At 51.6% G+C, this 11,392-nt stretch overlaps 1 protein-coding gene across 1 annotated transcript in view; it reads left to right on the top strand.

The window, feature by feature from the left end:
• LTBP2 (latent transforming growth factor beta binding protein 2) overlaps positions 1-11,392 on the top strand; it is a 112,536-nt gene that overhangs the window by 1,507 nt on the left and 99,637 nt on the right. The window contains exons 4-5 of the mRNA XM_027769109.1: positions 1-116; positions 8,038-8,108. Of these exons, the coding sequence (XP_027624910.1) occupies positions 1-116; positions 8,038-8,108 (187 nt within the window). The remainder of the gene's footprint in view (positions 117-8,037; positions 8,109-11,392) is intronic.

Raw genomic sequence — 11,392 nt, 5'->3', positions numbered from 1 at the left:
CTGCGCCAGCAGCAGCCGGCACCCCGCGCCCGGGCGGCGCCAGCCGTCCAGCGTGTCGGGACCCCGCAGAGGTCCGGGGCTGCGGCCTCAACCCAGCCGCGAGGGCGGCTCACGGGGTGAGCACGGGCGAAGGAAACATGGGAGGAGAGGGGAGAGCGACGCGCTGGGGCTCCCCTGCACTCATTCGCGGAGGGGCGTGCAGGCTAGAGGAAAAAGCTGCCAGACATGCCTTCGTCTCTCTGCCCTCCGTACTGCGGGGAAACAGCCCTGAGGTTCCGAAGACCGGCCCAGAATTCTGACGGCTTTCGGAGTTGATGGTGTAGAGCAACACGGTCTCTACCCTTCCTGCCAGTTCGCCCTGAGCCCCGACGTGATCTCCTCTCCCAAGGCTTCTCTGCCTTCGCCCGCGTTCCTCCAGCCCAGGGCTAGCAAGAGGGGGCAGTGGGATAGGGGCTCCAGGACCAGGGGCGGGTGAGCTGGCCAAGACCACGGCTAGGTGGAGAATATTGGGGCCTCTAAGGCGCCAAGGCAGCTGCGTCTCTGGGAAAGGGGCTGGCAGTGAAGCTGGGGCGCCAGGATGAGGGTAGGGGTTGGGGCATCAGCCCGTGCGTGCTCAGGGCTAGGTGTAGGAGTGCGTACGGGCTCGGGGACACCGTGGGCAGGAAGCCTGTTCCCCGACGTAGCTATGGCATAGTGGGTGCAGGAGAACTGGGTCTGTGTGCAACACTGAGTCTTGGTGTCCTGTTACTCCAGCGCTTTGCAGGACTAAACCTTCCTTGCAGCTCTGATTGACTTATTTGCTCCCCTGGGCAGTACCCCCTGCCCGCCGGGGGGCGCTGTCGCAGCGTGAGGAGGCCTCGCCCCCATCGGGGATCTGTGTGGCTTGAGGGCGTTCAGCTTTGCCTGGGTGTAACAGGTGTCTCTGGAACAAGGGGCCAGGGCCGTACAGGGCAGTGTGGGGGCTGGGAAGGATGCTGGCAGCTCTTCTTGGCCTGGGGCCCATTCCTCAGTTGGGTTTAGCCGAGTGAGCAGCAAAGACACTTGCCACCAGTTCTACTCCTGAGGACTTTCTGCCTAACTTTTCCACTGATATTTTCCTTGGCTGGACCACTCCTCCCATACTTCAGCCGGAATTTTCTCTTTTTTTCAGGAATTTGCTCACTGGTTCATTCAGATCTCTGCTCAGAGAGGTGTGCTCTGACCACTCCTGCCACCCAACCTCTCCCTTCACCCTGCTTCATGCTGCTTCATAGCCCGTATTCTGTCAGACGTGTTTCTGTTTATGTGTTAGGGGGCTGGCCTGCCAGCTCTTTGAAAGCAGGGTCTGTTTTGTTCATTTCTATGTCACCGATACCTGGAACAGTGTCTGCACATAGCTGGTGTTCATCCAGTATTTGTGGAATGAGTGAAGGAACTCCCTGCTGCTTGCAGGAGGCCCTACGGAGAGTAGACCTGTGAACTGCCCGGTCCTTGCACACAGGATCGCTCGGCAAGTATTCACGGAGCCCCTGCTGTGGTTCAGATTTTCCCTTTTCTGACCTGTGCAAGTGAACACAGGCTTCCTCAGAGTGTGTGCGCAGAGCTTGGGAAAGGGCCCAGGAAGCCTAGACATTGTTCCTGCCGAGAGAGCAACTCAATTACTTACAGTCGACTTGGGAAAATGACCAGAAATCTACCTGGGGATGTGCTTCCCAGTACTGCACACTTTGTGGTAGGTGCCATGGAATGGGATGGTTGTGGCTGAGGAACTCAGAGAAGAAGGCCCTGTGATCTGGAGCCCCTGGAACTCGATGGGTAGCATGTGGAGAGGCAGAGGGGTGACAGGAGTGGGACCCAATCAGGATGCTGTGCTGGTGTAGCACTGCCCAAGGACAAAGTTTTTTCACTTTTCGCACTGGCCCAGGGACAGGCAGCCATAGGGATTGAGGCTGGAGACAGAAGTCAGGCTGGATCATAGAGGAGCTTACAGTGTAGACATTTAGGTGCAGGTTGGGGGAGGGGAAGTGCAGGACAAGGGTGGGAAGGTGCACTATTAGAAACTGTGAAATGTGGGACCAACAGTTGGCATAATGGCTATGTCACTGGATTCCCATGTAGTCAACCATGGTTCGAGTCCTGGACCTGGTGGCTTAAACTCACACTGGGAGCGTGTGCATGCACCCCCAAGATCCTGAGAGGAGAGTGGAGGAGAAGGGATTGTGGCGTGGCCATCCCCCCCGGGGGATGATTTCTCACTTTCTATTTCTCTGTCTTTCTGGCGAGCACACACGCCCTATAGCTAAAACCTCTCAAAAAAAAAAAAAAACTGTGAAATGAACAATTATGAGGAGAGCAGATTGTCACTACAAGACTGGCAGATGTGCACAAGTGTGCGAGGGCATGGGCTGGATGCCGCTGACAGGCACCTGCCGTACAATGCTGCACCAGTCAGAATCCCTCGCTGGATTTGGCTCCTCCCCAGATTGTCTTCTGAGCTTTAATGAAGAGTGCGTTCCTCTGGCACTCCAGTTAGCCACCCCATGTCAGCTGAGGAGGGGCTGAGCGGCAATCTTGTCCATTGACTTCCTCCACTCACGTCTATTTTGGCCTATGGCTTCTGGCCAGATTGGCTATTTTGGCCATTGCCTCTTACACTGTTCAACGCCAAGGACTAAGTGCCACCTGCTGGTGAAGCTTGAAACTGCAGCACTACTGCTCGGTATTCTTTATCCATTCACCATTTATGGAAAGCCTCCTATGTGCCCAACCCTATGCTGGACTCTGGTATACATCAGTGGCCAGGGCAGACAGTCTCTGTCCTCATAGAATTTTCAACATAGTGAGGATTTATTGCACATAATAGGGTCATTAAGTATGTGCCAAGCACAGTGCTAGATATCTAGGATACAGCAGTGGTCAGAGCCGACTAATGAAATTTACGATCTGCAGGGAACCGATTCAGTCATTGTTTCCCAATTTTCAGTGTTTCTTGAGCCAAATTCATAGCATGCCTTCATATTTTTTGTACTTCTCCCTTCTTATTATGTTATTATATATTTTAAATTTATATGCTATTAAAATAACAGGATTTTATATTTTATTTTATTTTATCTTTTTAAAGCATATTATAAAGTTTTACCTACATATAACAAGCTATTTGCATAATATAAGTCACAATTCAGCTTTATCAAACCTTAGTATTTTGGCATATTTTGCTTTCATTTTGCAGTTGAAATTTCCTCTATAAACCTGCCTGACTCTCTCCCAGTGTTAACCACTATCCTGAATTTATTTAATTTTAGAAGTTTTACTATGATTACTATGGATGAATCTATCCACATAATACACATATTACTACTGTATATTTTAAACTTAGATCAGTAATGCCATATTGCATTGTGCTTCTTCGATTTGTTTTGCCCTCCATTAGATTTTTAAGATTTAACCATGTTAATATAATTAGTCCAAGTTTATTCGTTATAACCGTTGTATATTATTCCTTTGTCTGAATATACCACAGTTTATTTATCTATCCTTCTGTTTTGAGACATTTACATGACTTACATATTTTGCTATGACAAAGAGCTCTTGAGTCATTTTTCTGCATAAATAAATTCATAGTTAAAAGGGAACTTTGTATCATTATTATAAGTTGAAAGTAATACCATTTGTTGTAAAGACAAGGTAATGATAGGGACATTGAAATGAAAACAAATGTTCTTAAGTGCCATTCATTATCTTAGGAAGCTCAACCCTGTGGCATGATCTCTCTGTTGGAATGGAGGACTAGCAAGTGTTGACAAGAGAATCTGGCATGAGGACCCTGATTCAGATGGTGACTTTTTCACGGACTTAAATAAGTTAGAAAGATCACAGGAGAGGGAATCACTTCTTGTTTGTTTTTCTCAGAGGTTTTTGCCATAGAGCACATGTGCTCATCAGAGATAGAGACCGAGACAGAGACAGTGAGAGAGGAAATGAGAGCTTCCCACCCGGGTGGATGGCCACGCCACAATCCCTTCCCTTCAGTCTCCTCCAGGGGTCTTGGGCACGCATACACACATGCCCAGCGTTATTTATTTTATTTTATTTTTTATTTTTTTGGAGAGGTTTTCGCTATAGGGCGCATGCGCTTGCCAGACAGACAGAGAGAGACATAGAGACAGAAAGCGAGAAATCACCCCCCAGAGGGGATGATCACACTGCAATCCCTTCTCCTCCATTCTCCTCTCGGGATCTTGGGCACGCACGCACACGCGCCCGGCGTGAATTTTAAGCCACCAGATCTGGGACGCGAACCACGGTCGACTACATGGGAGTCCAGCGACATAGCCATTACGCTAACTGCTGGTTCCCAGCCCAGCGTTATTTTCTAGCCCCCAGATATGGGTCTTGAACCACAGTAGATCATGTGGGAATCCAGTGACGTAACTACCACACCATCTGTTGGCCCCAGGAATCACTTCTTCACTGTGTGACTCAGAATTGTTCAACTTTCTGATCATGTACCTTTCCTGTCCTCTGTGATGCTCATCTCCTAGTTTTTTGGAAACACTGATTTAAGTGAAGCAAAGAGGTAGTAAATGTATACCAAGTGTCAGGCCCTGTGTTAGACTCCAGAGGCCCAAAGAGAAGAAAGAACCCTCAAGATACCCAAGACAGACATACCTACAACCAGCAACCTGAGTCCATCGGTACTACATGATCGCAGTGGATGGAGAGTGGGGAAGGCTGGCTAGATGTTAGGGCGGTTTCACACAAAGGAAGTAACATTTTATCTGGGGGTCTTGGAGTATACCAAAGATTTCAGGCATTCTAAGCAGAGAGGGCAAAGACATTGAGGTGCGACCTCGATGGTGCATTCAGAGTACAGCTTTGTCTCCCTGGAGGAACACAGCCTTACTCGTTGGTGGTTGTGGAGACAAGGGAGGGGTGATGGGGATCATGAGACTGTACAAGCAAGTGGAGGCCAGGTTGGTTTTGTAGAGGCCAGTGGATAGCTGTGGGAGGTTTCTAACAAAGGGCCAGTAAGACCAGGTGTGTCCCAGGTGGATCAGTAGCTGTCCGAGGCTATTAGGCAGATGCGTCCCCAACAGCAATGCTGAAGGTTGGGCTAATGCTTACTGAGTAGTGTCCTCGGGAAGATTGGGCTCATGTGGTCCCAGCGAGTCAGAGCTGTCGAATTACATGCTCTTGCTATGCTACCTAGCCAGGGTCCACTGAAAAGTTATCTCCCAGTGGTCATCTTCCTGGGCCCGTAACCGAGACTTCTATATCTGAGGTCCTGAGAAAGGACCTCAGAGGCTCTTGTTGGGTACGTAAATTGGTCTTGAGTACCTTCCCAGCCCCCACCTGACCCTGGCCTGGCAGCCTTTGATTCTGACTGGTCCTCACTGTGGCCTTGACGTTCCTTGGGGCTCCCCTATGGGCAGGCAGGGCAGGCCTAGCACTGCCTTCTTCCACCAGCTGCAAAGCTATCTTGAGAGTATCTGGGGTCATAGCTGGTTCCGGGGTCTCCTGGGGTGAGACTGCATGCCATGACCTTCTCACCTGGCAGGCCCCTCGGTTTATGCTGTCTGGGTTCTCGCAGGCCTCGGTTCTTAGAATACTCCTTCTCAAAGACCCCTAAGAGATCTTGTCACCGTGGAGGGTAGTGACTTACTAATGGGCAGGCAATCTCCCCCTTCCAGCAGGGCACACGCACTAGGTCTAGGAACAGGTCCTTCCCAGGAACCTGGTGATGTGGACCTAGATGAGGACACCTTCCTGGAACCGGGAAGTTGCTGGAGGTGGTGGCCCAGAAAGGCTTTGAGGTGACCTGAGTGGCACAACTTTGGCAGGACATTCTGGGAGCTCTCTAGGAGGCAGCTCCCCACAACTCTGGGCCAAAGGGCCAGGAATGGGCCTCAGCTTTTTAAGCTGTAGGAATTTATTTTGAATTCTTTGGAAGGCTCTGAAAAACCACACAAGCTTTGGGGTCCACTCGAATGTCAAACAAACTCTTAAATGGGAGCAGATGCTTGCCGTGCTGGCCACAGAGATCATAGGAATGGCCACCCTGTTCTGTCCTCACCTTTGCAGCCGCCATACCGCTCCCTCCCAATCACTCTGCAGTTCCAGTTGCCAACTTTGGGATAACGGTGGGGTCCAGGAAGCCAGAACCAGGCCCAGACTGGAAACACCCTGGGCCAGGCATGTGGGTCTTGAGATGGACACTCAGGGCTGGATGGGGCCTGCTGGTGCTCACCTGGCACTTGAGCAGTTTGGGTGGGTTGGATGAGTGTGCCTGCAGGTCAGTTTCTTGTGCAAGTGCCCTCAGGGCCAACATGGAGGGGTGGCTCTGGGGAGGTCTTTATCTCCCATAAAGCAAGCTCCATTAGCCTCCCCAAATAATAAGAGTGCCTGCTATGCAGATGTAGCTTAAACTGCACCCCCAGCCTCAACTTGCCAGCTTGCCCCTCAGAGATTCCTCTTAAATAGAAACCCAAGGGCCTGTTCCTTTGGTTTCCCATGCAGTGCTTAGTCTTACCACGCACCGGCCTATGTGGCTACGAGGGCTAAGGCGCCTCCTAGTATGCACTCACTGGCTGGTGACGCCTATGCCTGGTTGACCTTGAATGTGTCAACTGGGGACTCCAATCCCTGTGCAGTCAAAAATCCACCTATAACTTCTTTTTTTTTTTTTTTTGAAGAGTTTTTTGTTTGTTTGTTTTGATATAGGGCGTGTGTGCTCACCGCAGAGACAGAGAGAGATAGAGAGACAGAAAGCGAGAAGTCACCCCCCCCCCAGAGGGGATGGCTATGCCGCAATCCCTTCTCCTCTGTTCTCCTTCTGGGATTTTGGGCATGCATGCGCATGCGCCTGGTGTGAGTCTGAAGCCATCAGGTCCAGGGCTTGAACCATGGTCAACCATGTGGGAGTCCAGCAATGTAACCACCATGCCATCTGCTGGTCCCTACCTTTAACTTCTAAGTCCCCTAAAACTTACCACTAACAGCCTGCTGTTGGCTTGAAGCCTTACTGATAACATAGTCAATTAACACATATTTTGTGTGTTTTCTGTATTATATGCTGTGTTCTTACAATAAAGTAAGCTAGACAAAAGGAGCTGTCATTGAGGAAAAGAGTTTACAGTACTGCATTGTATTTTCCACTATATTTATTGAAAAAAATCCATGTACAAGTGAACCTACACAGTTCAAACCCATTGTCCGAGGGTCATGTGTACATCCTTAAAGTCTAGTGTGTGTCAGGACCAGCAGATGGTGTAATGCTTATGTCACTGGACTCATGTAGTTGACTGCAGTTTGAGTCCCAGGCCTGGCAGCGTAAAACTCATGCTGGGCACATGTGTGTACATGCCCAAGATGCCAAGAGGAGAATGGAGGGGGAGGACTGCAGTGTGGCCAAACCTCCTGGGGGGTAATTTCTTGCTTTCTGTCTCTGTCTCTGTCTCTCTGGTGAGTGCATGCACCCTATAGCAAAACATCTCTCTTAAAAAAAAAAAAAGTTTAGTGTATGTCTTCCAGCCTCCTCTGGATTGTTGGCATTCACAGGGCAAGGACCGCAGTGTTTATTTTGGGGAGAGGCAGTGTGTGTGTGTGTGTGTGAATTGGAGCATGTCTCAGAGTTGGACCAACCCAGGTTTGAGTCGGGCTCCAGCACTTGCCTGTTATGTGGCTTTGGCAAGTTCCTGAACCCCTCTGAACTTGCTTGCTTATTGTCTGGACAGTCACTGTCCCTGTGCATCAGTGGATGGCCTTCTTTGCATCAGGTGCTAACCTCCCAGTCTTATTTAATCATCACAACCACCCGATTAGGCATTTATGATCATCTCCATTGTATGGACCGAGAAAGAGGCTTCCCAAGGGCAAACGGAGAATGGTGGTCAGGATGCAGCCTTGGGTTTGCGTGATCTCAAGGCCATGTGGCCTCCCTGTAGAATAGGACAGTGTTCCCTAGGCCCTGGCTGTAGAGGGTGAGTCCATCAGAGAGGCTGGATGAATAGTTCCAACTCTGAACATCCTTTTGCTGACCTTGTTTTGGCAACCCCACAGGAGAAATGTCTGCGGAGGACAGTGCTGCCCAGGATGGACGACGGCAAACAGCACCAACCACTGTATCAAACGTGAGTGCCTCCTGCCCCATCCATCTCCCTGTCTCTCTCTCTCTTTCTCAGAGAGCAGGCTCAGGGACTCCAGAACCTGGAACCAGTCTCTTCCACAATCTGCGCCCTGAGGATACAGCCTTCCTGGAGTGGAGGCAATGTGCAGTGGGAGGGAGGAGACTTTCAATACCTCCAACTAGAAACCACTTCTCAGATCAAATGCCCGCTCAGGTGCCTAAAGCTTCCAGCACTCTCCTGCTGTCCAGTTGTGTTGGGGCCCACACTCCCTACCCGCAGGGCCTTGTCGAGCCCCCCCCCCACTCTCATGTCCAGCATACACCTGGCCCCAGAGACTCCATGTCCATCACACATTTCCGGGGACACCATTCCCATTGCATGCCCTGGTCCCTGGCCCGATGGTTCTGGCTCCCGTCAGACTCTACTGGGCTGGTCAGATGAGGCTCTGATCCTGTGTCTGCAGCATTGTTTCCTTGCCTGCTCTGAAGCCTGGTCAGCTGGTCAAATGAGAGAAAAGAGAATAACCATCTTAGTTCTGTGAAAACCAAGGAGGAACATGTGAAGAGCCACAGCCCCCATGCTCAGGCCTTCACTGTTGGTGTCACATGTACTAACAGCAACAGTAACAAGAGGCAGTCCGACGTGGCACTCACTTTGTGCAAGGTGCACTTTGGTTAAGAAACAGGGCCAAGGTGGCACAGCTGATCAGTGTATGAGAAAACACGGCATTCCCAGCCTGGGGGTGCCCGTCATCTCTGACTCTCCTGTCTCTCCCGAGATGGGGATGAGATGGATGGCATGTCATTTTCTTGTGGATAGAGATGCTGGTTGACCCAGCTCTGGAGTTCTGTCTCAGGCCTCCTGGCCCATGCTCTCTGCCAGCCTAGAGATGCAGCTCAGAAAAAAGCCTGGGTCTCTCTGAGAACCTCCAGATAAAGAAACTCAAACCCCAAAGTCAAAACTGAACAACCAAGCGATCTTCTGTGGGAACAGCCTTTCCTTCTTGGGGAACCAGGACCAGCAGATTAGTGGGGGCTCTCAGAGGACAGGCCCACTGTGGGTGTGGGCAGAATTGGGGGAACATTTATGCCTCATAATTTTAAAGAAGAACAAAGTGAACCTTGTAGAAATGTTGATACCCTCAAGGTCACACAGCTCATTAGAGAATCTGAGAATCAGAAGGAGCTTTGAACAACTCTCCTGGGCCAAGAAGCCCGAGATGTCAGTGGCCAGGTGGTTCTGTGCTAAACAGACTTTCTGGGCTGGTTCTTTCTTAAAAGCTTGAGGCTGAAAGCCACTGAGCAGAGTTTGGGGTCCATCGTAGGAAGAGCTGCCTTGGAGACCCTACTCACTTGAATGTGCCCACGAGTCCTCTGGGGTCTTATTAAAGAGCAGATTCTGAGTCAGCAGATCTGGGCAGAGCGGAAGAGCCTGCCTTTCTAACAAGCTCCAAGGGGATGCTGATGCGGCTGGTCCAGGGACCACACTTTGAGTAGAAGAGCAGTCAGGGACTCAGGGGGCCAGGGAGTGGGTATAGAGTTGGAGGTAGAGAGAGGATGGTGTGTTCGAAGCCTTTGCAGGGAGACATCACTGGTTGAAGGAGAGTGTTGCTGAAGTTTGAGTGGAAGCTGGAGCAGGGTGGCTTCACAGGGTGAGCTTCTCCCCAGCTGCTTAAGGGGTCTGGGCGTGGGCCTCACACAGGCCTGGAGGTTCTCAGTTTCCTAACTTGCTTGGGATTTTCCGATGATGCTCTCTGCCAGACTGGAGTTTCGACACTGGAAACTTGAGGTGGGGTGAGCCCGCAGATCATCCCAGTACCAACATGTGTCTGAGTGTGCACTCGTGCCCTGGTGGGGTGCTGTTCTGGGGTGCCACCAATGCCCACTACCCTGGTAATTTGCTCCATGGCTCTCACTCTGCAGCTCCCCTGTTGCCCACCCTGACCTAGACACACAGGCTGGCAGCTCTCCTGGAGGGACTTGCCAGTGGGCGTTGGCCTTCCACTTGAAGGCAGCTTGTGCAGAAGGTCTGTGTGCTCATTAGCTGGTCCCAGTGCTGTTTGCTTGTTGCTGTTTTGCTGCGAATGAACCTAATGAGAACCACGTGGGCGGTGGGGTGTTGGCCCTAGATGGCTGGGTCCGGAGCTCTGTAGAATGTGGGACTCTTGGCTTCACGCACTGTCAGCTGGCTCTTCACTACCCCAGTGGCTTTGCGTCCTCTTCTCTCCTCCCCACAGCTGCCCTCCTGGCTGAGCAGAGACTGCCAAGGCCAGGGAATGTTCACAATTCTGTCCACGCAGTCTCACACATGTGGGGGTTGCCTCCTCAGGCCGGCAGGAGATGGGGCTGACAAAGAAGGCTGCATGACATAGTCCTGCCTGCCAAGAATGGAAGCTGGTCCCAGAATGAAGTGGAGACTCAGTCTCTTGCAGGGTCTATCCCAGATATCTGGGGGCCCAACCCACTGCCCATGGTGAGGGAGTGCTGGCCTCCCCTCCGTCCCTGCTCCTGCACCCTCTCACACAGTCCTGGGTTACTCTAACACACCAGTCTATCTCCCTAGCCTGCTTTCCTTCCTCCTTGCCCAGACTGGGCCTCCGAGAGTATCCGGTGCATCCGCAGGTCCCGGTGCTGGAACCCCAGCTCCTCCCTCCACTCCTCAGGGTCTGCTGCCCCCTCCTCCCCTCTATCTGCCTCTCCTCTGTGGCTTTGCCAGCTTTCCCTTGCGATTTATATGTTTACGTATTTGTGGAGGCAGCTGACTGGGGCCTGCCCGGCCTGCTCAGCTCAGAGGAAGGACTGCAGGGTGTGGAGTGTCAGTGTCCCATTTATAGCTTCCCAGCCTGGCTCAGCAGCACCCCCATCCTCACCCCAACTGGGGAAGGGGATTTGAAGGCTCCCTAGACCTCTCATTTTGTCTCAGCCTGAATACACAAGGGCTGGGACCACTCTGGGGAGGGCAGAAGAGAGTCCTGAAGCTATTGGGGAAGGGACTGGGTGAATTACTATTCACTGTCCCCCTCCTAAGCAGTGAGTCTCAAGGTTAAGAACACGTGCTTTAGGGAACCAGCAGTTAGCGTAATGGCTGTGTCGCTGGACTCCCATGTTGTCGACCGCAGTTCGCGTCCCGGACCCGGTGGCTTGGAACTCACACCAGGCGCATGTGCGTGCGTGCCCAAGATCCCGAGAGGAGAATGGAGGAGAAGGGATTGCGGTGTGACCATCCCCCCTGGGGGGTGATTTCTCGCTTTCTGTCTCTATGTCTCTATGTCTCTCTCTGTCTGTTTG

This window comes from Tupaia chinensis, unplaced genomic scaffold, assembly GCF_000334495.1.
Source record: "Tupaia chinensis unplaced genomic scaffold, TupChi_1.0 Scaffold148607_1, whole genome shotgun sequence".
In the NCBI taxonomy this organism is placed as follows: Eukaryota; Metazoa; Chordata; class Mammalia; order Scandentia; family Tupaiidae; genus Tupaia; species Tupaia belangeri.
The sequence above is the reverse complement of the archived record's forward strand: the minus strand, read 5'-3'. Positions and strand labels throughout refer to the sequence as shown.